Genomic DNA, 27,981 nt, shown 5'->3' with positions numbered 1-27,981 from the left:
AACTGCTGAGGCTGTTGCCATGTCAACCATAAACTAAACAGGGAACCCTAACTGGAACTAGCTTTGGAAGCTAATAGCTTAAAAGCTGCTTTTTATGTTGCAAAATTAAGCTCATATCGACTCATAAACAAGCTTCGTAGCAATAATGGAAGCTGAATCTCAAGCGTCCGCGATCATTCCTCTTGCCTTGCCCAAAGGAGCGGAAAAGTTCTGCGAGCTTTGCCAAAGAGAAGCCCGCCTGCAATGTAGCAAGTGTCGAGTGACTTTTTACTGGTAAGCTCAGTTTATCCGAGCTGTGGCAGAGCGATGCCCGTGCTAACGACTGACCCGTTATTCATAGATAGATAGATAGATAGATAGATAGATAGATAGATAGATAGATAGATAGATAGATAGATAGATAGATAGATAGATAGATAGATAGATAGATAGATAGATAGATAGATAGATAGATAGATAGATAGATAGATAGATAGATAGATAGATAGATTTTTTTAAAGGCGTGTATTGTGTTTAGGTTATATGGTTTGGTCAGAACCGTGTTTACGGGTTGGACGCTAGGTGGCAGCGTTCGCCATGTTTTTCCCCCCTCCCACGCTCACACATACATAACACGTCGGTAAGGAGGGCGTTTTAGTGTGATTGTCATGAGGAGGGAGCGGAACAGCTGGAAAATACATTACCACAACGCTTATTTTTGTTCTTTTGCCTGCGTGTTGTTTTCATAATATAATTTGCTGAGCTTCAGCTTTTATGTAAACCCGACGTTACCTTCTTTGACACTGTTTTATATGCGGTTCCAGACCATAACATGGTGCTGGGCAGTTTCCCCGTTGGCACACACTGTGGGTAGTGAAGAAGAGCATGTGGCGAGATCACTCCCTGTGGGGATTTATGGAAAGGGATGAGCAACTAAAGCCAGTCTCAGGCAGCTTACAGATACTTATTGTGGCTGCCATCCTTTCAGTCTTTAAAATGGGTGAATGAGAGGCACAATTTTTGGTTTTATTAAAAAAAACAAACAGATATAAATATAGGTACACATATATGTCAGACAATAAGAATCAGGTTCTCAGGATTCTTAAAATCTTTAATTACACGTGAAGCAAGCATACTAAGCTATTCCCAGTCATGGATTGAGCCAAAGTAATACACATGGAATAGGGCTTTAGGGTAAAATGGTTAGTCTTAAGTCATCCTACTTTGGCATGCGAGTCATGTGTGTGGTGATTGTTTGGTGTATTTTGCATAGAAAACTCAGCGGGGACAAGAGAGTACATCCTGAAGAGACCACTTGATTTGTGTTTATCTCTGTGTGTGCCTTTCTGTCTGTCTCTGTACTCTCACAAGCACAAGCTGTGTCAGTGCTACTGTTGATATGACATGGTCAGATTTCCAGCTCGCTGCTTCTCACCACAAGTACACTGGAATGAGCGCACATTTTTCACAGTAGGGGGGAAAAACTCAGCTGAAAAGCAGGACAGTTTCCACACAAGTGTGCAGAAGAGGAGAGCCAGATGAACAAAATTACAGACCAGTTATGTAATGGCATATAATTTCGTATGCCCTCTGTGTACTCAGATGATATCTCCTGAATCAGAGAGACTCTGCCCTGAAAATGTTAGCAGAATCCAAACAAGCTGTTACTGCACAGAGATTTTTACTGTCAAGCACACATAATAGTATCTGTCTGGACAAGAGAGGTGAGCCTGATCCATATGTTTAAATCATCCACAACAAGTATGAGCTGCAGGTCAGCTTATGTCATAAATCGTGATTCTTTATCAATAGCTTCATTGCCAGGAAAACATCAGTCTCAGTGTGCAAGAGGGAGACTTATTATGCATAAAAATGCTTCTCACAAAGTCCTGAGGTGGCTTAAGAGAATATAAATATGACTGAATGACCTGTGGGTTTTTAAAACATCCAGTGCTGCAGAGCACCAGCAGGCTGACTGGGTGGGGATCCACGAGAGAATTTGTCAGCTGCTTGTTCCCATCCGCGCCCTGACACTCTGCAGTCTCCGACAGACCAGTCACACTGAAACACAAATTAAAAAGGTGAGGATGCGTGGAAATCACTGGCACCATATATTAGGAGAAAAAAAATATGAAGTTTGAGTCTAGGTTGCATTTCTTACTGTCAAAGACAATACAAAAAAAGACTATATTATTATTCCTTGAATGGTTTATTTTCCCTTTTTCTTTATATGATTTGTCCTTGTGGTGCACAAAGTCCAGGTCTGGGTTGTAGCTCCTAATTTTGGAATATAGATTCTGGAAAAAATATGTGTTACAGCTGAGAGGAACAATCAAATAGAGGCATTAGTGTATAGACAACTTGATAGTGTTTTATTTTAAGAGGAAATAAGATATTTTAATTTGATGCCTATCTTGGATTTGATTTCTTATATAGGTAGAGCTTATTGAGATTTGCAGGTTGGTGGCTCAAAGTAAGCTATCTGAGGGAAAACACCAAGAGGCTCTGCCTGCTGCTCAGCTCTGCCTGCGCTGTTCCATAGACGTTCATGGCCCTAACACCGTCCAGCTGGTCCCTGCCTACCTGCTGCTGGCTGAAGCCAACATGGGTGAGAAACAAGCACAAAACGGCTTCTCAGTTTAAATGTTCTCTTATCGTGTGGTGTTTCATACATGACCGTGTGTGTGTGTGTGTGCATCTCCAGGTTTGGGTAATCTAGACCTTGTGGCAGATTTCCTGTCCCAGGCAGAGTGGGCAGTGTTGAAGAGTCCAAAATGTGGTCTCACAATCCACCACCAGCTCCACAGGAGCCTGGGCCGCCTCCATGTGGCGGCTGGAGACCTGGATACTGCGTTGCATAACTTTGCAAATGATGTCTGTGTCATAATTAGCACATTAACTGTTTCATAACTTTATTGATATTGTGAGGAGCAGAAGCCATTTGCTAACCAAATGAAATCCATAATGGCTTGTTTATTGCTCGAGCATGTTTTTTTGAGTACGATTCAGTATTGTGTATTGAATTAGAGTTTCTTGGAATTTTAAAGGGATGTTGAGCAATAGTTTTCAAAGTTTTCTTTTTACTCATTTTAATCCAGTCCTTGTACCTGACTCTTCTCACAAGAATGAGGGTTTTTTTTGCTTGTTTGTTAAGCCATTTAACATTGACCCGTGAATCACTCAAGCATAACAATGGCACCTAACTCAATGATATGAACCAGTGTTATGTCTACACAAAGCAGACAACTTAGCAAAGAGCCAATTTCATTGTCCAGGTACTTTGTTACTAGCAGCCTCTCACAAAAGCACATCATTTTTGAAGCTATGAAAAATGCCAAAGACAGCACAATGTGGGAGGCACAAACTAGTATTTTTGCACTAACAAAGTGATTTCTGAAGAGCTGAAAACTTGGCATATCTTGTCCTGATGTGCTGTGTGTCCTAAAAGAAAAATGAGGAAACTGGAAAAGGGGAACTCAAAAGAAGAAGTGGCCTAGAAAAACGATCTACTTGTCACATATCCTAAGAGAACCATCTGGCCCTTGAGTTGATCCATCTACTGTTTATCAACCATTGAAAATAGTTGCAGTTGAAGGCTGACAAGCCGAAATTTTTAAGGAAGGGAAACAATGAGAAAAACCTGAGGAGTGTCTACAGCCATCTGTAAAACATGGTGGAGCGATGATTTGGATCTTGTCAAAATTGATGGAATAATGATAGCAGTCAAATACCACCATTCAAAAGCATCTGGAAAGTGTCTGATTAGTTTATCAGCATGACATTGATGCTCAAACACACTGCAAGTGCAGTAAAAGCAAACCTGGTTAGAACAACAAACAATGGAACAAGATCAGCTACGGACTAGCCTCCCCAAAACCTGGACCTCAACATTACTTAAGCAGCGTGAGATCATTTTAACAGAGAATGGAACAACAAGCATTTTGCACATGTTTTGTGTCGTATGCATCAGTATGTATATAACTTGATTTCCCCAGATCTACTTTGCCACTGAGGAGTATGGTCTGGATAGCACAGTCACCTCTCGGGGCTACTTTCTCATGGCTGATGTGTTTACCAAGCAGGGGAAGATACCCACTGTTCATTCCTTGTACTCTGAGGTCAGTTATGTTCTCATTGCCCTTGAGACTAAATTTATCTTCTATGCCTTTTACATTCTTTTGCTCATATTGTAGGTGGCACGTATTTGGCACCGTCACCTGACCAGACTTCTCGAGACTCGCAAAGAAAGCATCCAAAATCCACCGGTGGACTCCTTTTATGGTTTGTTGCAGCCACTCTGCATATATGTTTTGTATATATGGTATAAAAAGGTTATAAAACCAATCTAGTCGATTCAGCGGTTCAGCAGAATCAGACAATAACATCACCAGTCCATCATTCATGCTCCAAACTGTCAACAGCCAACAGCTCCACTGGAGTGTCACTGAGAAAATAAGGTCGACACTTCTATATTTGGAGTGTGTCTTGCTGTGCAATGTGAAAGCTAAACCCCAGATTTATGCAAGCTTGCTTAGAGCTGACTAGAGACCCATGCTGACACTACTGTGGCTGTGCAGCATCCATGTCACTGCCCTGTATCACAGCTGCTGCCCTACATATAATGCTAAGCCTGTCAAACAGTTTCCCAAGCTATCTGGGATGTTTACAAGGACAACACAGACATACATGTTTTGATCAAACTTGAACACATGCATGTCACTTGCTTTCTTTCATTGTTTGAGGTGGTAAAGCATGTTTGAGACCACAGTAAACTAGACGACATGCTTTTTTTTGTGTCCATGCCTTTCAATCAGACAAAGCCGAGCGAGTTGAAGTGGATGAGATGTTGAGAACTATGTTGGAATTTGAGCAGAAAGACACCAGAAAAGACCCAGCACGGATTGCAGTGGTGGCCCACTGCCTGGCCATGTTGTCGTTCCTAGGAGGAGACTTCCTCAAGGTGAGCCACCGGGTGAGGTATTAGAAGTTTAGTTTGCCACCGTGACCCATTTCCCCATTTCCCTATTTCCTACTTGTGTTGTCTGAAGATGGGATTATCTCTATTTGTCTACTGCTAAGTCTCACGATAAGGTGGGACTTAGCACTAGCTAATGGGACTGTCTCAATGCTCTGACTGCGGCCTTGATTTCCAGTCTCTTCTTAAAGCTGCAGCTCTTTGTGTGTGTCAGTTTGAGATGTCAGGCGACAAGGCAGATAAAGCCATAGCGGTCTATGTGCACAGCAAAACATGTTATGTATCAGGCTGGTACGGGATGGGATGGCTGATGGGATCCTACTTCTAAGGTCAAGTAAACATAGGATAAAGCATGTAACAAGCAATGATACACGTGGATTTTTTTTTCCACAGCGTTTATTTTTATTTTGTGGCTTATAGGCAGGGCAAGATCCAGTGCACTTAGATATTCTTTTACTCAATCAACAGCTACACCAACCATATATGTGTGTGTGTGTGTGTGTGTGTGTGTGTGTGTGTGTGTGTGTGTGTGTGTGTGTGTGTGTGTGTGTGTGTGTGTGTGTGTGTGTGTGTGCACGTGTGCCATGGTACCCTGGTTAAATCATGATTTTTCTCCTTGTATTCACTACAGAGTGATACTGTTTCACAGTTGGTATTGTGTAAAGTAATGTTAATGTTACAGGTCTCTGGGTTTTTGTCTTAGTGCTGTACTTATAAAAGTACATCAGTGTAAGAACAAGCAGTTATCACGATTTGGATGCATTATTATTTTGAGGAAAATATAAGTAGTTTCTCTGAACATTAGATAACAGAGCCTATCTGTAGTCTTATCAGCTTTTGTATATGGTATTGAGGGAGCTGTGGGTAGATGCACTTATGTCCAGGTTTTTGGATAAGGATACATTTTTAACTGAAACGCTTGCTATTTGGTTTAAATTAGGTGACTTGACTTGGCCACTGAGTAATATCTCATTTCTTTGAGTTCCTTTTGCAGTTTGCTTTGGGGTCATTATCCATTGTGAGCTGTCTGATTGGTTTTGCAGCATTTGCCTGAATCTAAGCAGAGAGTATGGGCAAATATACTTCACAATTCATCCTGCTCCTTTTATCAGCAGCCACATAAACAATGAAAACCAGTGACCTGGTTCCACTGGCAGCCATACATGCCCATGCCATGACATCACCTACACTGTGTTTGACAGACGATGTGGTATGCTTCAGGTCACAGGCTGTTTCCATCTTTTTCCATAATTCTCTCCTCTCATCTTTCTGGTTTATCTTGCTTTCATCTATCTACTTTTATATATTTTTTAATTTTATTTTCAGAAAAATCAGAAAATCAAATTCAGATATTTAGATCCAGAAAACATGAAAGAACACAGGCCTCACCCAGGCATGAAACTGTTTGTCAGTAATTTGTCCAGTTACTGAGGCTCTGGAAATGGGGGGACTGGGTATAAAAATGGCTGCAATTCCATTAAAACAGTGAATGCAGTATTTGGGATAAACCCCTCAATTTAATGCTGAAAGTCTGCACATCAGTCATGTCTTCATTGTTTGCTTTAAAAGTCACTGTGCTAGTGAATGGAAGAAAAATTACCAAAAGAAAAAGTGTTATTGACCCGGCTATATAATACTGAAACCCCTATTAACAAATTGCAGCTATTTTTATGAATGCTGCTCAAAACGTTCCTAATTATTGGGGATAACATAACAGCCCAGCAGACCAGCTTACTAAAGGGTAAAGTGGGGTAAATAAGTCAACTGGGTTGCGGTCCAATTTCAGTGATATCATTATATAAGGCAGATTTACTCTCTCGGGAGGGTTTAACAGCTGCAGTTGCTGTGTTTGTTTCTGTGTGCCAGGCGCAGGGATTTGGCAGCACAGCCTTGCAGGCCAGCCAGCTGATACCAGACCATGACCTGACAGAGCCCATCCAGGCCCTGCTGCAACTGGTGAAGATACTCCACACAGTCCCACATCCTGGCTCTGCGGAGTCACAGTACTAAGCCCTGCCCATCGCTCTGCTTGGAGATCTGCTCTTTAAGGATATTTGTGCAGCCCCACAATGATGGAAATATACAATCAAATGCAAGATTTTCCACATGCTGTACAGTATTATTGAGAGTGGATTAAAAAATAGATGCACAGATGTAGTTAAAAGAAAAAAAGACACATTTTCAGTTGTTCTGGATAATGACTCGTCTTTATTTTGATCTAAAAAAAAAAAAAAAAGAGGGATATATATACATCATTTTGAACATTAGTGAATTGCATCTTTTTGGGATCCATTTCTTAACACTGTCAAAATGTTATGGAACACAAAAATGGTCAAGGGCATTTGCTCAAGCCTTTGTGATGCAATGTTTTTGCTTGTTTTGTACCTAGCAACCCGGAGTCTCTACACCAATTCACCAAATCCAGACATAATTAAAGATTTCCAGTGTCTGCGTTTTGTCAAGAGAGCTGCACTTTTAGAGGCAAAAACATTGCATCGTCCTCCTGCAGTGGAAAGAGTGTTGTAAACCTGTTAGCAAACCCAAGATTCATGTCAGAACAGACATTTAATTGCTGAGATCTTACACAATATGTACAATTCTGAAACAATCATTCATATAAAAAAAATCCGTTTTAAAATCACCTCACTACTTGTGTTATTTGCACTGAATTTATACAATAAAACATTTGTTGTTGGTCAATTTTTTTGGCATTCAGTTTCAAACACGGAAACGCTCAGATTTTCCCATATTCCCTTTTTCAATTTCTGAATACATTAGCAGCAGTTCGGAATTAAATATTAAGTTTGTGCACTGTTGTTATATACAGTGACTCATCCACAGGTCCCTACATGTTTGTTCCAAACTGGCCAACTTTCATGCAGGCCAGTTTCCTTCCCTGTTTTGCTAGCATGTGGTACCCCTGTTCCTTTCAGTAGCTTCCATGCCGTTTATTTACTTTATAACAGTAATCTATACAGACCAAGCATAAAGAAATCAGTCAGAATTGGGACCTTGACCTCAAATGATCCTTAAAACAGTGTTCCCAAAGAAAACCAGATGATGAACTGGCATTCTTAAAGTCAATGGAGCACAGTTAAGTGAACCTTCATTGGCTAGATGGATCATGTATAAAATACAAATTCAAGCAGGGGCCAGAAGAGAGAAATTAACATTCCACTCTTTCCTATGGCTAGCTAATCATGTCTTTTAAAGATATGTGATCTTTATATTTACACCTATGAACACGATGTGGAATGACGCAGGTTTCGATACAAGGACAAATACTTCAAAGAATGGGGGACGACAACTGGAGATAGTTCACCAGACAAGCATTTATGTCAGTATGTGATTTGATGAGCACACCCACCAGCCCTCCCGCATCAGGAGGGTGGACATCAGCGGATTTCACAGTTTGTCAGATACTTTGATCATATGGATACTGGACAAACATCACAGTAGAGTAAATGATGTTGTTTTCCTCAGTGGAGACACTGTGATCATTTGACAGCAGACTTAAAAGCTTCCTTTTCTGGTTGTCTGGCAGATTTAGATTTGGCACCCTCCAGCAGGGGCCTGCCGTTAAGAGTCCAGACAGTTAGTAAATTGGGCCCACAACACAAGGAGAAAAAAAAAAAAATCAAGCTTCACAGCGGTTTCACTTTATTGACACAATATTAGTGCACACAAACCACTTTTTTTTCTTTAAAAATACCATAAATTAGGAAGTAAACGAGGAACAATATAAAACAAGCAAGGAAAAAAAAAGTGCATGTTAACCATGGTATATACCATAAAGTCTTACACTGTAGTTTACAACCTTTTTTTTCATTGTTGTTTATGTATATTTTGTCTGCTTGTAGGTATGTGTTATGTTTTAGACATGTCTCTAGCTTGGATGGATGTGTCATGCCTTTTTGGGGGTCAGGGCTGAGATCCAGGCTGCTTCCCTGAGTTGTGTTCGGCACAAAGCGTTATACAAGCCTAACAACATGACCGTCACCAAGTGAAACAATTTTGGGGTTCATTTTTGTGCTTTTGATCATACCTGTAAATTAAATCTTAGTGAATAGTTCCGCAGCACAGCCTACAGCTATGTTATTCATTTAAGGAGGCATACAGGAGGTAAATTCAAAGGAACCAAAAAAAAAGTAAACACAAAGGTCTTAGCTGCTCTAATCCCTGGATTTCCTTTCTTTTCTTCTCTCAGGAAAGGAAAAAAAGCTAAATTATACTTACGAAGACTTTAAAAATATAGGGTTCTTTTTTTTGTACATTATGCCAACATTATTTTGTGGGTTAGGATGCTTAGTTCTACATATAATATGGCTGAGAAGGCTCATCTAACCAAATCCAGAAAGTTTAGCACCAAATTTCACTCTCTGCCTTTTAATATTGAAAGTCTATACACAAGAGTTACCCCACAACTTGTTAAAAATATCACTGTTGGCGATTGTTTCAGCTATTCCAGTCTAATCTGTCTGGGTGTAAATATATGGTAAAGTTAATTGACTATCTAAATATTTACATAAAAGATAAAAAGAAAAAAAAAACATAAAGCATGTCAGGGGCCATTTGAAACCACAAGGATCCTGGCTGATATGTATTGTATGTCTGAATATCTGTTATCCTATGGCAGTGAGAAGTCACTTATTTGAGGTATATTTTGTTTGCAGGTGTAGATGCAGCTTTCACACTCTGTCTAACCTTTCCTAAATATGTCACCTTAACAAGAGAGAAAGAGAAAATAATAAAAGTGCTAGGCATTTAGTGGCCTAGCAGCAGCAGACTGCTACTGCTGGTAAGGCTAAACAAAGATACTATGTAGGAATGTCAAATTAAAATTTGAGCAGTTAGTTCATTTTTATATTCCAGTTTTGCCACCCAAACACATCTGATGCTTGTTGACATGAATCTTTTACAGCTCCTGTTAGTGCAGGATGGTTGCGGGTCCTCTCCTGTGTCCTCAGTTTGAGCACTACGTCACTGCACTGGAACTGACAGAGTAGTGCGCCTAGCATCCCTACTACTTGAAAGCACTTCATGTCACCTCCAATTCACCAAACCTGACAGCAGTCTCAGCAGAAAACCTTTTATATGACAACAGAGACTATATGTAAAATAATGTTATTATAATATGATGATTAAAAACATGGCAGGTGTATGCTTTCACCCATCCACAAACACCATGCAGGAACTCATAAAGGCCAGTTTGGCACTAATTTCTGTATCCCAGTCTAACCTCATGCTGCAATTTAAGTTTAGATCGTGGGGTTTCTGGTTTTGGGAATAGAGATGCAAAGAGAGGAGAGTCAGGGGAGCAGCCTCAGATCTCTTTTTGTTGGTTTGTTTTCTCCGTTTCTGTGTAAGCACGAGATGTCTTAGTGTTTGTGTCCATGGATGTGTCAGGACAGCCCCTTTTAGATATGCACTTCTTTCCATTAATCTGATAGCAAATGAATGTGTCACCTTCAAGTGTGAATGAGCACCCTCGTCACTTTGACATAAAAACCTCAACTGTAACCGGACAAGCTCAGCCCTCGTAGCTTTACATCTTTATGACTTGCTCAACCTTCTAGCAAATGCCCCATTGGGCAAAAAAAATTGTAAAAATCTAATTTCCATAAATATTAAAATATTGTTCTACGATTCATTTTGCAATTTCCAATCCGGAGGAGCAGAAGAGAGCTCTCGTTTTTGGCACCACACACTCACCTGCTGTTAGTGATAACATTGAAAAGAACTAAATGATCAGAAGAAAATGGCAGGCCTTTTGTACTTCTCTATGGCAAAAATATCTAACACACCATGGCTCTGTCTGAATGAAGCCGTGAGGAGTGGTTACGTAATGTCTAAATGACAGGGTGCCATCACTTTAACGGACTGATGAAGCCAGCAGTTTTACATATTGCATGTCTGAAAAGGGCTAAGTTTTAGTTTTTTCTTTGCTTTTCTGTTTTCATGGTTTTTGGACTGATATGAAATTTTAAAAGGAATGTTGATGCCATTAGTGTGCGTGTGTGTGTTTGAAATGCATTTGTGGGGTTTGTGTGAGAGCATGAAGATGTTTGGGCTCACTCAGTCAATAACTTGATCTCATTGGCAAGGAGGGTGTTGAAGTTGTAGGCTGGATCAGCTAGGTCTGGGAGATCAGGCAGGCTGGGGGCTGTGGACTGGCAAGGTGATGACTGGGAGGGCTCGGCCAGCTCTGGGTCGCTCTCGCTGGAAGTTGACCCCACGCTCATGTTGCAGACTGCTTCAGGCAGCGAGCCACCGCCAGAAGGCACGTTGCACACTTCGGGCTCGCTGCTGGTCTCGCTGGTGCTTGACACGACGGACAGCAGAGACATCTTGCGAGTGAGGCGGTTTGGGAGCATTGACAGGACATAGTCAGCAACAATGCCTGCTACGTCCATGCCACAGGCCTGGTCGAAAGCAATGAAGCCCACATTTGCGTTGGCCTCGCAAACCACAAACGAGCCATCGTTGAGCTGCAGGAGGTCAATGCCGCACACATCCATGCCCAGGATGTTAGACACCTTGATGGCCAGCTGCTTGCCCTCCTCACTCAGGGGGCACATCATGCCTACACCACCTGACAATTCAAGAAGGAACATCAGGCTTATTAGTACGAACCACAATTTACAATTCTTTCACGAGACTTCATGATAGTCAAAAAGCAACTGATCTTTTATAAATCAAGAGCAATTATATAAAAAAATGACGTGGGGACAACTTAGGATCCTTTAATGTTTTCTGGTTTTTTTCAATATTTAATTTCACAATTAAATACCACATCAAATTCACCCTAGAAGTGTCAAAGAGTTTTGCTACAGGAATGCAGAAGACTGTGATGACTGATGTCCTAAATATGTCACAGTATATTACAGCCTCAGCTAAACTAAAACGTTCATCCTCTGACAGTGAAGATCAGTCTCCTCAGCTGGAACGCTCCAGGGTTGATTCAGGACAAGCCTGTTGATTTCGCACTCTTTCCCAAAGTTAAGTTCTGAAGCATTTCTACTCGCGTACACTTTACTTATCACTAAGTTCATATTTTTTTAAAGATAATTTTTCCATTGGGAACCTAAAAGATAAAAATGATCTTTAAAAATTACGCCATATCTAAATGTAAATAATAAATAGAAGAGCTCTTGTTCTCAAACAGTGATACCACTTAACCACATGACTTTCAAACATGAGGAGAGTTTTACCATGACCGTGGAAATAATTCAGTAATTTAATGTCTGCCTACCCAAGGAGCAGTTGCTCTGCATGCGACCATCAGTGGAGCAACGCAGCATGGAGCCGATGATACGGCCGCCCACTAGGACAACCCGCACATCACGGCCGTGCGACTCCTTGATGTACTCCTGAAATAGGTAGGGGGTATCGTGGCGGATCACGTGGCAAAGGTCCGTCAGGTGGTGTTTGTCCCGTGCCAGGAACACAGCCTTGCCTAAGCAAAGGGGACACAAGATTAAAGAAGGAAGGAAGGAAGGAAGGAAGGAAGGAAGGAAGGAAGGAAGGAAGGAAGGAAGGAAGGGCTAGTTTTTAAGGTTTATATTTTACTAGTCTGTCCAATCTAAACAGATCTATGTCATGGCGGCCTGAAGACATATAGCTGTGTTGATATTACCACACTAAAAGAATTTGCTTGCTGGGTCTGTCATTTGTGGTGTGCTAGCTGAGGGTGGAAAACCTAAAAAGCTTGGCTAACAAGTAGCTGCTTCTGCTGACCAAGTCTCATGCCAGTTCATGTCATACAAATGACAGGATACTCCTCTGAGCAGCCACAGAACTGCTTCTCACACAGGATAGAAGTTGCCTCTCTTAATTAGCACTGCTTTGCACTGTCTTCTTATTTTCAAGACCTCTGACCTCTGCTGAGGGAAAAATCATGTGGTTGCTGTGTGTCTGTGCACACCACGCAATAAAAACACAACATCAATAACGGTCTTGTGACTCCTTTAGACATGTGACCATTACGTATCTGAGAAAATACTGAGAAGGTCAGTCAGTACATCAGGCCACTTGCCAGTAACACCAAAACATCTGCTGAGACCCTTGGTGTCATCTTTGACCAACACCAGGATTTTGAATCTTTAAGCTCATTCATTTTTCTCCTGACTTTGACATTGCAGCTCACTTTTCACATGCATCTCTCAGTCCTTCATAACCCACCTCCAGTTGCTGCAGAAAGCACCAAGCAAGGCTGCTAACAAAAACTAGCTGTTGCTCTCATATCACACGTATTTTTGTTTACCTTCACTGGCTCCCAGTGAAACACTAAATCCACTTTACAATCCTATTATTAACCTATAAAGACCTACTTGGACAGGCCCCTGCTTGTATAGAAGAGCTACTAAGACCTTGTCACTGCAGCCAACTTCTCAAATCATCAGATCAGGGTCTCCTTGTCAGTAGTCTTAAATGACTACTGACAATTCCTTTTTATAGATTAAGAGAAAATTTATCTTTTCCTCATTATTTTTGGGAGTTTTTTCCCCAGGTCTATAGCAGTGTGCATGCTGGAATGAATGTGTGACCCTATGGTTGATTATGTGTCTGTATGTCAGAATGTGTATACTCATCTTTAGTCTGTGGCTTTTATTCAAACCGTGAAGCAAACTCTGTGTTTTGAAAAGCGCTATACAAATAAAGTTATTATTAATACCAGTGATTCATAATATTTTTAAAAAGCATTTCCTTTATGTGTGCTCTTGAGAGGGAAGGGCAAAGTGGAATTCATTCGTGTCAATGGTCAACCACAGAGAGAGTAAAAACAGCCCTCCAGACGCCTAACGCCATAAAAAGGGTCAAGTTAGTGGTTGACCAGTGACTGCTTTCCTAAACAATGTGCTGTGATGGCAGCCTGGGCCAGCAAAGACCATTGTTATTCCTTCACACAATAGCAGCGACTGTCAATAACTATGAATAGGAAAGGGCTAATGGTTCAGACCGGGGCTGATCTCTTGGAAGCACAACATTAATGCCAAAGCTTCAAACCTTCCCACACAAGCCTCTTGTGTATTCAGTCTAAAAGAGGAAACTGAGATCAACTTGTTAACCATAAACTAAAATAAGTGACCAGATGACCACACTGCAAGCATTAAGAGCTTCTGTTTTGTGTTTGATGCGGCACCGCAGTGCTAATCATTTAACAGTCTGCCAGAGAATTTCATATAAGAGTGGACTGAGCTCCCATGAGGGAGTTGCAGTGTACAGATTTTGAGTTATGGCGTTGTGATCAGAATGGATGACAGGAAGTACTGGGTGATTGTTTTACCTCTGTGGCCACGTGCATTCTTCACTACCACCGGGTAGCCCAGTGGCTCAGCCTCGTCAATCATCTTCCGGAAGTTGTCGTGCCCACCTAGGAAATTTTCCACGCACGCACACACATACACAAACGGAGGACACATGTAGAATATATTAAAATGCTGTCCTTGGTTTGATAGCATGGTTCACACGTTACAGCCAACTTTGCAGGGCAGGAGAACGAATGTAGCATGTTGCTATGGAAACAGAAATGACTCAAAACAGCGAGGCTGTAGGAGTGCTGTCCGTTTATTTGCTGCTTGATTCATAAGAGTGGAACAGAGGAGTCAGTGAAGGAGGCATTAATGTGAAGCAGCTGACCGTATCTGACACTGATTTATAACAGCAGCCTGTAGCAACAGATGTGCTTAAGCTTTCTGTGCTCTGGCGTGAGAGGTGATTAAAATGTGTTAAAAATACATTTAAAAAAAAAAAATAAATGTAGAAATCTTTTTAATAATATAGTCTTCATTGCTTTTCCTGTGTCTCTATGCTCCATTCAATGAACTGAGCAGATGTGAACTACTCTGTCACGTGGCTTTTTTCCGATGCACTGCTTCATATGTGCTTTCAATGACAAGGGGTGAAAGAAGACAAAGTTCAGAGTAGGAGAGACTGGACACCAAATGTTGTTCTGATCATAAGCTGCTGAGATAGAAGAGAAAAGGAGTGAGGGGAATTTATGTCTTTTATTTTGAAAAATCAGAAGGGGAGTGTTAGGTGGGGTGTGTGCGTGTGAGTACGGTTGGGGGAGGGGGGGGTGTTACATAAGCTCTCCAGCTGCTCTGCATGCATCGCCTGGCCTACTGTGCAGAGAAACGGATGGAATGTAGGCCAAACACTCCCTCCGCTTTCTTTCTTTTTTCCTTTCTCTCTCACTCAGTCTGTGTCCTTTTTTCTGCTCTCACGGTGAATTTTCTTGCAAACCACGGAGAAATATATATATACAGTGGGGCAAAAAAGTATTTAGTCAGCCACCGATTGTGCAAGTTCCCCCACCTAAAATGATGACAGAGGTCAGTAATTTGCACCAGAGGTACACTTCAACTGTGAGAGACAGAATGTGAAAAAAAAATCCATGAATCCACATGGTAGGATTTGCAAAGAATTTATTCGTAAATCAGGGTGGAAGATAAGTATTTGGTCAATAACAAAAATACAACTCAATACTTTGTAACATAACCTTTGTTGGCAATAACAGAGGTCAAACGTTTACTATAGGTCTTTACCAGGTTTGCACACACAGTAGCTGGTATTTTGGCCCATTCCTCCATGCAGATCTTCTCGAGAGCAGTGATGTTTTGGGGCTGTCGCCGAGCAACACGGACTTTCAACTCCCGCCACAGATTTTCTATGGGGTTGAGGTCTGGAGACTGGCTAGGCCACTCCAGGACTTTCAAATGCTTCTTACGGAGCCACTCCTTTGTTGCCCGGGCGGTGTGTTTTGGATCATTGTCATGTTGGAAGACCCAGCCTCATTTCATCTTCAAAGTTCTCACTGATGGAAGGAGGTTTTGGCTCAAAATCTCACGATACATGGCCCCATTCATTCTGTCCTTAACACGGATCAGTCGTCCTGTCCCCTTGGCAGAAAAACAGCCCCATAGCATGATGTTTCCACCCCCATGCTTCACAGTAGGTATGGTGTTCTTGGGATGCAACTCAGTATTCTTCTTCCTCCAAACACGACGAGTTGAGTTTATACCAAAAAGTTCTACTTTGGTTTCATCTGACCACATGACATTCTCCCAATCCTCTGCTGTATCATCCATGTGCTCTCTGGCAAACTTCAGACAGGCCTGGACATGCACTGGCTTCAGCAGCAGAACACGTCTGGCACTGCGGGATTTGATTCCCTGCCGTTGTAGTGTGTTACTGATGGTGACCTTTGTTACTTTGGTCCCAGCTCTCTGCAGGTCATTCACCAGGTCCCCCCGTGTGGTTCTGGGATCTTTGCTCACTGTTCTCATGATCATTTTGACCCCACGGGATGAGATCTTGCGTGGAGCCCCAGATCGAGGGAGATTATCAGTGGTCTTGTATGTCTTCCATTTTCTGATGATTGCTCCCACAGTTGATTTTTTCACACTAAGCTGCTTGCCTATTGTAGATTCACTCTTCCCAGTCTGGTGCAGGTCTACAATACTTTTCCTGGTGTCCTTCGAAAGCTCTTTGGTCTTGGCCATGGCGGAGTTTGGAGTCTGACTGTTTGAGGCTGTGGACAGGTGTCTTTTATACAGATGATGAGTTCAAACAGGTGCCATTCATACAGGTAACGAGTGGGGGACAGAAAAGCTTCTTACAGAAGATGTTACAGGTCTGTGAGAGCCAGAGATTTTCCTTGTTTGAGGTGACCAAATACTTATTTTCCACCCTGATTTACGAATAAATTCTTTACAAATCCTACCATGTGAATTCATGGATTTTTTTTCACATTCTGTCTCTCACAGTTGAAGTGTACCTCTGGTGCAAATTACTGACATCTGTCATCATTTTAAGTGGGGGAACTTGCACAATCGGTGGCTGACTAAATACTTTTTTGCCCCACTGTATATACACCTTTTCGTCTGCCGTTGATTTGTCCGAGAAAATCAACAAGAACAACGTCTAAAACAGCAGCCTGTTGTTTTTGTTTGGCTATCCTGTGTTTCTTAGCACTAGTTTAAACACTGTTTTCACAGATGTTGTGAGTATTAAAACAATCAAAAGGTTTGAAGGACAACTATGTGGATTCACCCATATATGTCTGACTGCTCCACATGTATGTGGACAGAAGCCTGTGATGCAAATTATGTGATTTAAATGTAAAACACACCTGATAATGACATCACTGCTGCTTGAACAAATGCCGATTTGACTGTAGATGATGCAGTTTTACTACCTATGTGTGTGCATTTGCGTTTACTCAGACAGTATCGGTTTTGTTTTCCATTAAATTTCAGTTTCACCAGGTTTTAACATCACCGGGCAAACAGTGATGATCACTGTGACCGACACCTCACCTGGTTATCTGTGTTTATTTCTGCATTTGTCTTATATGCAGTGTGTACATAGAGTCCCTGCATTATATATATGTAAGTACTTCCACAAACAATAAAGTGGGGTTCGCTGCACATGTATTCATGTTTTACTTAAGCCATTTTCACACACGCTGAATGAATGAACAAAATTTCTAGAGCTGAAAACAAAGGTGTAAGTGTGACCTAATCACACTGCACTGGAGCGCTTCTTAGCTAGTTTTTAACATGTTTGCTACAAAGTCTATGTGATGTTCATGTGTGAAAATAGCTTAAGGACAGTCAAGTACTGATTTACCGTAAGAGAAGGTGTCAGGAAGAGGCACCCCATGCCCAGCTAGTTCTTGAAACGTCCAAAACTTGTTGACACAGTTGAGTATGGCCTGGGGCCTGTTGATCAGCCGGCAACCCATCTTCTCCAGGTGGCGGAGCACAGTGATGTCACTATCTGACTGAACCCAGGGCGTGGGTACTCGCACCATCACCACTTGTGGGTAAGATGTCACCAATTCCTGCTCTGCTCGCAGTCCTGTAACGGTGGAAAAACACTCCTGTGATTTGTTAAATTTAATTCATTTATTTGATTGTTGGTCAACAACCTCATACATATATGAAGTTCTTCAGATTATTGTTCTGAGTTGCTGTACAAATGTTTCTGAAACTCATGGAACCAGAACCAGCAGCCGACATCTGGCCTGTTTTTTCTATTTTCAAGACAACAAATGAATGTGTCACTGTTAATAGCTCCAAATTCTTTCTGAAAGTCATATGCAACCCTAGAAACAATGTGAAAGTTCTCAGTAAGACTCCATCCATCATCTAAGTGTTTGATGACACTTTTCCTTTAGTCATCACACAAATCTAACGAGGCCGGGCCATGTGACCAGGCCAGCCACCTCCAATGCTGGTAAATTTAAGCCATTTAAATCTGCAGTACCTACTGATATAAATATGTACTTCTTGCCCATGCACATTTACAGTTACATTTACACTTCTTCCTCCTAGAGTGAGTGACAGGTATCGTCACTGACATACTGACACTTTATACTATTTTGTCCCTATGTAGGGCAGTGGGCTCGCAAAAGAAAGCTCAAGGGTAATAATCTTAAATTTAATCAAACATAAGAAAACTGTGCTTAAAAACAGCCTGATAAATCTAACATATCTAAGATCTTAAATGTGTGGTGCTCTGTCCTGCTGAAAGTCAAAATGACACTGGTTTTCATTAACTTGACATCACTTTTATTATGCAAATGAGAGCTAAGTAACTACAATAGGCTAAGTGAACGCTTCTGAATGGGTCATTTCAATTCAGCTCTGAAATCATAAGACATAAAAAACAGGGGAGAAATAAATGAAAAGGCTTGCACGTTGTGATGGGGACAATAAAGCTGGTGTTAGACAGACTTCATAATTTTTTCTATAAATGCTACAAATCCGGCTAATTTCAACATTCATTAGCCTTCTGAAGCATAGCCAGGCTGTCAGATTTTTTAGGCTCAATTGCAAATGGACAGAACACTGAACTATGACAAATGTGTACCTTTGTGCTATAGCAGGAACTTCAAGTACAAAAAAGAAGCGAGGAGACACACTGAACACTAGCCCAGCACTTAGCCTCAACCATGATGTGAATTTCAGCCATCTTAGGCTCACAATAGTGGTAATGACCCTGGCTAAGATCATCAGAGGTCAAAAGAAGCTGCTGCATGCATAATAACAACCGACACCTAGCTATTAGCATGCAACCCGCCTGCACAATGCACATCTTACATACACTCCTTTAGGGTCATTTTGTCCGCAGACGGGTAAAAAGAAGTGAAACGAGAAATGCAGCTGGTATGAAAGGGCTAGGTATGTTCTAGCAAACACAGAGAAAGGGAACAAGGGGAGAGAGAAAATGTGGCGCATTAAAAAAGGAGTATGAAGCCATGAAAAGAACCCCACCCCTCCCTTTCCTCCTCCTCCTCCTCCTCCTCCTCCTCACAGTCTCAGTGTTAAAGCAGGAGGATTCACTATCGCTCCAGCCCTATTTAGCGCTTAAGACACACTGCTCTTATTGTGCAGCCACTGAGTGCAATGTGAGTGGTGTTACAGTGAGAAACATCAGGGGATGTGGTCTCATGGTTTTCGACAGACAGTATCCACAGTGCTCGTCTCCATCTCCAGGGGGACCAAACAGAGACCGGCGAGGCACCCGGATGAATCATTCCTATTCATCTGTGCAATTGCTTGCGCGCGCCGCACTGACTGTCATGTGACCACTGCAAAAACTATCCGAAGTCCTGGTGTACAAAAATTACAGCATGGGTTTTTGTGATATATGTATATGTATGTCAGCACTTCAAGCTTTCAGATGTTTCTGTTTGCACCACCTCTTTGTCACTACAGACAAGTAAGGACAGGTTGAGGAGGAGCAAAGACTCAATTTGTTCAAGATGATTGTAATACAAAAAACAATTTTAAAAAAACAATAACATTATATATAACATTTTCAGTCCGCAGGACAAAGCTAACAAGCATTCTATGCATGCCACTGCAACATCACAAAGCAGGCTTACAAATGCTGTGAAAGTGTTTGGCTGTTTGTCCGGAATGCAGTCTGTGCATCCTCTTGCGTTAGCCCACTGAGACAACAGTTTCTTGTGGTCTGGTTTTGGGGCAACCATTCTTTGTGTCTATTTGCAGATCTTTTATCAAAAGCACAGATCAGACAAGAACATTTAGTGTAGGTCCACTGCAACATTTGGATTGTGCAGCACTTGAGGCAGACAAGATGAATCATGTGACTTACATTTTGACAAAGACAAGGCCAAACAACTTGTCAGCAAAAACATGAAATCTGCTACTGAGAAATTCTCACACGAATTATGCCATATCTATTCTATACTATCTATATAAGAGCTATCTTTTCAATTTCTCCTTCATTGCCATTCGGATGTGCTGATAAAACTAGAGCAGTTTAGATCTGGCTCTTTGTTGCTCTAGGACAGGGGTGGGGATCTCCAGGCCTCAAGGGCCGGTATCCTGCAGGTTTTAGATGTATCCTTGATCTAACACAGCTAATTTAAATGGCTAAATTACCTCCTCAACATCTCTTGACGTTCTCCAGAGGTCTGGTAATGAACTAATCATTTGATTCATGTGTATTGACCCAGGGTGATATCTAAAACCTGCAGGACACTGGAGTTCCCCACCCCTGCTCTAGGCACTGCTTCTTCTGCATGGCATGCAATGACTGTCTTTGGTGGCATGTCAGTCATGTTGTATGTCAGACAAAAATCAGAGGTGGTGGTAATGCCTCACCACCATTTCATTGTTTTTGGCTTTGTTCATCAACATCTATCAGGATCAGAAAGAATGAAATTGGAAGGGTAAAAAAAACCCAGTAATCATAGAGCAGACAGTTTTCTCTTTGGCTACTGCAACCATGCAAATTACACAGACAACTGCCGATTTGCAGAATGACCATATATAAAAAGAAAAGCTAAGCCATACTAGTCTCTACCATTCGAGGAATAACGTTTTCAGGTAGTTTTTAGGGTGTGAGTTACACAACAAGCCATAACTAAATATCTTAACTCTAGCATGTGACATAAAGATGTTGCCATGTGTTGCCATGGAAAAAACTGTGAGCCTTTTTGTCAAACCTAATAAAATGCAAATTAACCCTTTCCAGGCCACATGCAAAAACCTGCAAATGAGATCCTGTTGGCTAATTGACAAACAAGCCATTTTCCTGGAGGAAAACATATGCAATCATGCAACACAACAAAAATGTTTATGCACTGTTTTTATTATCTGAAAATGCAACATTTGCTAAACACTGATAAAGTGTAACTGTTCATTTTTGCACTGAGATTCTATGAGGTAAGCACCAGAGATATGCAGCATTTCTGTGATAAAGAGCCATCACATAGCCCTTATTTAGTGCATGAACTCACTTCTTTTATCAAATGTGCAATAATTAACAACCACTCTGTGATGCATATCAAGTAAACAGCAATACTGTTCATCAAAAGGACTCTTTTCCCATAAAATGTAGAGTCTGTGCTTCATAAACAGCCACACAAAAATTCTATCCAAACCCTAGTGTCTGTTGTTGCTCTTGCTCTCAGTTGGTAAATTAAGATACCGAACCTGCCTTAATGTTCCAGCTTCACTGACATGGAAGTGTTGCATTTTTCATCTCAGTAAAAGTGTGCCCACTGGCATGGATCACGGATCCAGTCTATCTTTAATTTTTTCAATCACAAGATGTGAAATGCCTCCAGTTTGCTAAATGCTGGGTTTAGCTGTGAGGGGCCACCATTCCTCATTAAAATATAATGACGTGTATGTTGGGGTGGCTCCACTGATAGCTCCTCCTAGGGACACACTGAACTCATTAACTTTAGTGTGGAACGTGGACCTGAACCTGACCTAAAAACAAAAAAAGAAAAATGACGCAGAAATGAAGCAAGAAAACCTTTAAAACTTCTACATGTAAAGGTGTTATCAGTTTTATGATTTTGACATTATTATGACCTAAGCTAAAAGAAGAAATGGTTTATGCCTCCTCACAGGTCAAAGCTCATCCCTGGATGAGTTGTGATATGAGGGACTTTTGTTTCTCAAATGTTTTCTGTCATACAAATTTTGCTGAAATAACTTCACTGGATTTGGAGTAGGATGTACTAATATGTTCAATGTAAACTGCACATACATTTTGCGCAAATGTAAATTTGATCAAAACAACACACAGAAATGGAGGAACACGTAGTACTAATTACACTTGCAGTGAAATATCACTTGTGTTTCCAGTGTAGAAACAAGACCAACTGCTTTGCTCTAACTGCAAATGTAGCTGTATATCCTTAAGCGTTTGTTCCACATTTGCCTATGGCACTGCTGTGTAGGGCTGGGCCATATTATACCGTTCACGGTAATACCGGTACAATGCTAGTCCAGATAAGAAAATGAAATATCGCGATAGAATATGGGTAAAACGTGCATGTGCAGTCCCAAAAAAGCACGGCAGTAACGGAGAATGGGGAAAGCAGATTGTTGAGTGAAACGGATGAACCAGAATTAGTTTGTAAAAATGGTGCAACCTAACTGGTTTGGTGTTTGTCCGTCAGATACACAACAAAGCACATTTTTTGTAGAACATGCACGCAGGCCGCCATATTTGTCGGACTAAGATGCTCGTAAATCTGGGAGTAATCTGGGTCCTAAAATCTGTCCTTTAAGGTCCCGAAGTCAAACGAACATCACTGAGAGTTAAAAACTGTCTAAATTCTTCCATCTTTAATAAAACGATCAGCGTTGCTGCTTTACCAGGTGTAACTATGATGTTTAACATCCAGGCATCCATGAAAACAGAATTTATTACATTTAACGGAGTTAGAAGTTAGCAGGAAGTTAGCGGAAGTTAGCTCGCTAGTTTTGCTAGTTACCTAAGCATGATATAGCATGTTCTGACTGAGAGATTTCTGAAAAAATCAAACGTACAGCTCTGCTATCACTTCCAACATAAATGAGGACAGGAAACTAAACAGCAGTGACGTTTGTAGGGTTACTGAAGTTGGGCTAGCTAGTATTTAATGATGTGCTACGTGATCGCTAGCGACACAGCTGTGTTAGCATAACATAAACAGTGAAGCTGGAGGATGAACGCTAACACTTTTCCACTCCGTGAAGGTTCCTGATGCTTACAGACAACTGCAATCGCATGGCAGGATGCTGTAAACGGACCAAACTTCAGTCAGGAGAACAACTGAGATAATCCATCCACAATAGAAGGTTAGTGATTAATATACTGCAACAACATGGGAATAGAGCAGCTGTGACAGAATACAGCATTAACGAATCAATGATACAGAAGTGGAGGAAGAAAGAAGAATGAGTTGAAAAAAGTTTGATTTATCTGACTGCTTTGTTGCCTTATAATCCCGTGCACCTTATGGTCCTAAAAATACATATTTGACTTTTTTTATTTGGCACACTGCAGTTTAATGTAGCAAAGCATCTCTTTTTAACTTCAGTGGATATTATACATGGTTATGCTCAGGATATGTCAGCCCATTTCTACTGGAAATGCCTTTTGCTTAAACTTTCAGCAAGGAATTTGCATTTGCACTGTTAAATGTTTATATAGCTTTAATGCACATAAAAATACAGCTGCTTGTTTAAGTGAAAATAAATGGATGGGTTTTTTTGCACTAGTAAAGTTGTGGAGTTGTATTTTGTCTCGCAGAAATTATATCGTCAGTTATATCGTTATCGCAATATATATCGAATATATATATATATATATATCAAATATATATCGTGATAAATATTTTTTGCCATATCGCCCTGCCCTACTGCTGTGTTATGCTAACACAAATGACAGCACATTCGGCCTGGAAGGATACAAAAAACAAGCTATAGATACAGATATGTTAGCAATTACAGTTTGAATTTTGTGTTGCAACTTCAGAGAATCTGTAATCCAGTGAGTGTTAATCCATATCTTAAAAAACAAACAAACAAACAACAAAACTGCATTTATTGCCAGGTGCATAAAGAAAAAATGCACTACAGGATCCAAGCATCTGGCCATGTATCCTGAGGCTTCCTGTGTAGAAATCCCACAGCACAACCAATCTGTTCACTGGCTGTTAATCTGTGATGTCAAACCAAGGCTCAGAAGACATTTACTTTAGGCAGATTAGGAACTACAAGCCATGTTAACTGCCTTGCTCATGTGAGGCTTGTTAAGCTATACAGTTGGACAGCTGTCCACCTGCATTTAAAAATGTGCAGGGTACAGAGTATATATGTCGAAAATTGTTAGCTCCAGGCTATATTTATCTTGGTAAAATATTCCGTGGGCTGTGCTATAACATGTGTGATTATTTGTAATTTCTTAAATGTAATGCCTGCCCATCTGTTTGCATGTAAAATCCTATTTAAAGTGTAAAGCCTGGCTTGACTGAGCCGTACAATACAGCGGTTTAATGTAACAGCGCAGTAAGGGACACACTACCCACATTCTTAACCATTGCCATTTTTCAGCAGGCACTAATGTCAGCCTAAAATTATATGTTTTTAACATAGTCTCAATTAACATCTGTGTGTTAATTGAGACCTTCACACATCTCCTCTCATCTTGTGACATATCCCCACTTCACACCAGCCTGACAAATTCCCTGTTGGTCTGTTTGTTAGGAGCTCCTGCTGTTGCCATCACTTTATTGAGGCCTCCCTAGTCATTTCTATGAAATGTTATCCTTACATGACACTCAGAATCACATGTGTTTCGGACAAAGCAGCTCAAAATGAAAATAAAAGAAGAAAAAAAGTTAAAAATAGGTGATCACGTTGGTTGTATAAATATTGTAATATGTACAGAAAACCCTGAAATGCCAGAACAAGTTGATGCATGTTTATATTTGGTGGAAGTTTTCACCCTCACCGTTTCAGTATTAGGTAATAACAAAAAATCCCGATATGGGCGCCATAAAGATTTGCTTGTCATTTACCTGCATTTAGTGTGAATGTCCTATTCTTTTTCTTATTGTTAACTATTACTCGGGGAGTCAATTTTAACTATTTTAAATGATTCAGTGTTTATATACATAAAATAAAAAAATAAAATAAATAATAACACAGAACCTACAGCCTGAGCTATCAAGAGACGCAATCTGTAGCAAAATTACAACAGCTCAATGATGAATTCCTCTTATCTAATAACTAGGTCTCTGTGGTATTTAAACACATTTTTCTTTTAGCTTTTATTGCCCGGGTAATTCAGATAATTTGCAATTGCCGGGATTGCAGCGAATTCAGCGAAATTAAATCAAGCGTCATCCTTCCCCTTCTGGAGGCAGTCTAGCTGGAAAAGTAGGTTAGGCGGTCACGGCCATGCTTACACTTCGCTTCCTTGCAAACAGGCAGACCGAGCCAACCCCTCGCTCTGTATTCAAGCTGTGTACAACCCCCTCCAAACAATTAAAGTCTACCATCTATACGGATCTCAAATAAAACAAGAAAACCAAACTGTATGTCGTTTTACGACCGCGCATCGATTGTGTGGTACTTGCCTAGCTGGCCCTCGCAGATCGTCAGCACGATTTGATCCATGAGGAGGTAGCGGAATTCTACGTCCTCGTCGGCGCAGTGCTCCTTCAGCGCCCGAAGGATCTGGACTTGTGGATACTCCTGGCTGATGCGCCGGTCGGTCAAGAACCAAACTCGAGAACACATTTTCACGTTGTTTGAAAAAGAAATCCGTTTGAAAATACAACAGCTGTGGGCGTGGAGGCAGTAGGTGACCGGTGGCAGCGCGGGATTCGAGGGTCAGGCGGAGATGGTCACACAATGGAGACCTCGGCGGCTACAACCGCTGTTTGGACCGAACCGACTTGGACAAATAGTCTTCTTTATCACCTTTGTTTTCTTTCACTTCCTGCCATTTAGTCTTTCGCTGGTGCAGTTTGTTGAGCCCACACCGAGCTAATTCGACAGCGCGAAGAGAGAACGACGGTTTTACCCGCAAAAATGTGGGGATGCAGCTCTTGCCACCAGGGCAAACAAAGCACGAGCTTTGGCGCTTTGTATTTCCGTTAGCCGGGTCAGAGCTGCTAGCAAAAAAAAATCCCCGCGTTCACAGCGGCTGTTTAGTGCTGCAAACAGCAAAGCTGTCTGCTTTTTTACAACAAACTAACCCGAACAACTATTTTTTTCTATAGGTTTGGCTGCTATCCACGAGGTATTGGTGCTGAAAAGTGCACACGCTTCGTTTACAACTCCACTTATCCGCATGCCCGTGCACGGTTATCGGGGCCTGCCCCAAAACAAAGGTTTCGAGAGGATGTAACCAATCGCAGCTCGCGAATTGTATCACTGCCCAAAAAGCACGCGGAAGATGTAGGCGAGCCGCTATAATGCCAACCAATGAGGGAAGACTAGGGGGGCCGAGCCTGGAGGGATCGCGCGCTCCGCAGTTCAGCAAGAGACGTCTGCAGAGCGCACGAGACCGCGCACTTCCCGAACCGGTTCAGACCAGACCGGCGAGGGGGTCTGGCGAATGCCGACAGCGCTGTCTCTAAGCTGAAGTGGCAGGAAATGAAACAAGGTCATCACAAGCTACTACATTCTCACCTTCCCTTTCTTTTATCCCACACTCGGAAGATTTCTAAAGACTCCTTTTTGACAGACAAATAGTATTAAAGAGTCGCTATTGTTTACCAACGCTGCTCAGGGAGCACCAACAGCTGAGAAGCGGAAGAACACCTCGGCGTGACAGGAGAGCGAAATTATGCGAATGACCCACTTCTCCTTCTCTCCCTCACAGCTCTTTGTGCTTGTGCTGTTCGTGACTGTATTATTATTAGTAGTAATATTCCTGGAGCGACTTGATAATACAAAGAAACACAAACAAACAGCCTTCATAGGCATTACTTTTTATTCAATAGTCCCTACAGATTCCGATGATGTCATTATTCCCGACATCCATTTAAATAAAACACAGAAAGGGGGGGTTTACAAAAAGGGTTCGAGAAGTCCCCAAATTAAAAACAAAACAAACTTAAATATGATGATAATTCAGTGAGAATTACTTATACACACGGACAAACTGTAACCAGTAACCTCGGACAGATAATTTGGCATACTTTTTACCTTGTAACAGTGAATATATAAAAAAAAAATGCAATCATGATCTTTATAAGAACACAGTGGCGTGTCAATACATCAATATATAGTTTCCCCCCCACCACCACCCTCTTTTCGCGGTGGCAAACAGCTGGAACACTGATGCCATGACGTGATCGAGGCTCTGTGGGAATAAAGCTGTGCATGATCTTCTCAGCATTTTGGAGCACGTTCCTTTCCTTACTGTTTGTTACATAACGACGTGTGATGAGTTTAGAGAAACAGAGCACACCCAGTTAGACTTTGAGTAATCGTCTGGTCAGTCATTCAGAGAATCAAGCTGTTTAATACTAGGAAACCCAAAACATATGATAACCAAAGGTCGTCAAAGGTTAACATCCGTGTTTCCTCGTCAGTTTCTATGAGGGCACATGGCTCTCGACAAACGCTCTAAATCTCTTTGCACGTCACATAAACGCGTGAATATTAAAGATAACCAGGAACGCTAACAGCGTCAGTTCAGCGTCCTTTCTTGGCCACATGTCAAAGTTTCACCAACAGATGAAGCAGCATGAGCTCTCCTCCTCAGCTGAACCGATGTAGGCTTGCTCTCGCGAGAACCCCTCACGCACCGGTTACGTCACACACCAGTGACACAAAAATCAGGGTTCAACAATAGAAAAACTTCACACCATTTTATAATTGTTAATAAATTCCCCGTTATGCCACGTAACCAAATTTAAACTTATTATTCCACATAAATTGATTATCCACCTGTGTGCTTACACATATATATTAGCTTACCTCGAGAATTTGGGGCAAGGAAGTGGTTTTATACAAAATTTCTACCCCTCTTAGTAGAATGTTTTATATAAATGAATTCCACATGACATTAACAGACATTAATCCTGAAAGAAAGAAGTGGCACGGTCTTTTCCCCCCCTCATCTCCTTTTCAGCCTCCCCCGAGCACAGCGCACAATAACGGCGAGCCAACAGGATCAAACCGGGTAGAGCCAGTCGTGCTGCCCTATCGTCACAAAGTAGGCGGAAGGCAGCGTGGCAGACACAT

At 41.4% G+C, this 27,981-nt stretch overlaps 2 protein-coding genes across 3 annotated transcripts; one reads left to right on the top strand and one right to left on the bottom strand.

Moving 5' to 3' along the window:
* Positions 1-13: 13 nt before the first annotated feature.
* On the top strand, positions 14-7,427 carry zmynd12 (zinc finger, MYND-type containing 12). 2 transcript variants are annotated; one of them, XM_080295679.1, is made up of 8 exons: positions 14-273; positions 1,931-2,060; positions 2,416-2,587; positions 2,684-2,853; positions 3,975-4,097; positions 4,173-4,260; positions 4,794-4,951; positions 6,821-7,427. In XM_080295679.1, exons 1-8 carry the CDS (start codon positions 146-148, stop codon positions 6,962-6,964), a joined length of 1,113 nt encoding a protein of 370 aa, XP_080151805.1. In that variant the 5' UTR covers positions 14-145; the 3' UTR covers positions 6,965-7,427. The 2 variants fall into 2 exon arrangements, with proteins under 2 accessions (XP_080151805.1, XP_026009568.1); XM_026153783.2 differs by having other exon boundaries at positions 17-273; positions 4,794-4,939.
* Positions 7,143-26,147, bottom strand: rimkla (ribosomal modification protein rimK-like family member A). The gene is made up of 5 exons (XM_026153782.2): positions 25,359-26,147; positions 17,588-17,818; positions 14,241-14,327; positions 12,207-12,410; positions 7,143-11,546 (listed from the first exon to the last, which is right to left on the bottom strand). The coding sequence occupies exons 1-5, from the start codon at positions 25,519-25,521 to the stop codon at positions 11,026-11,028; spliced, it is 1,206 nt and encodes a 401-aa protein (XP_026009567.1). The 5' UTR covers positions 25,522-26,147; the 3' UTR covers positions 7,143-11,025.
* Between the last annotated feature and the right edge of the window lie 1,834 nt (positions 26,148-27,981).

This window comes from Astatotilapia calliptera, chromosome 20, assembly GCF_964374335.1.
Source record: "Astatotilapia calliptera chromosome 20, fAstCal68.1, whole genome shotgun sequence".
Classification (NCBI taxonomy): Eukaryota; Metazoa; Chordata; class Actinopteri; order Cichliformes; family Cichlidae; genus Astatotilapia; species Astatotilapia calliptera.
Note: the sequence above shows the minus strand (reverse complement) of the source record. Positions and strands in the feature narration are given on the sequence as shown.

What these genes read in the sequence shown, in the direction of transcription:
- zmynd12 (XM_080295679.1), top strand. Translation starts at nt 146, where the DNA reads ATGGAAGCTGAATCTCAAGCGTCCGCGATCATTCCTCTTGCCTTGCCC. An exon ending in CTGAAACACAAATTAAAAAG is followed by an intron (nt 2,061 to 2,415) that starts GTGAGGATGCGT and finishes TTTCTTATATAG; the next exon opens with GTAGAGCTTATTGAGATTTG. An exon ending in TCCTCAAGGTGAGCCACCGG is followed by an intron (nt 4,952 to 6,820) that starts GTGAGGTATTAG and finishes TCTGTGTGCCAG; the next exon opens with GCGCAGGGATTTGGCAGCAC.
- rimkla (XM_026153782.2), bottom strand. Translation starts at nt 25,521, where the DNA reads ATGTGTTCTCGAGTTTGGTTCTTGACCGACCGGCGCATCAGCCAGGAG. An exon ending in TCCTGACACCTTCTCTTACG is followed by an intron (nt 14,328 to 17,587) that starts GTAAATCAGTAC and finishes AAAATTTCCTAG; the next exon opens with GTGGGCACGACAACTTCCGG. An exon ending in GCAGAGCAACTGCTCCTTGG is followed by an intron (nt 11,547 to 12,206) that starts GTAGGCAGACAT and finishes TTGAATTGTCAG; the next exon opens with GTGGTGTAGGCATGATGTGC.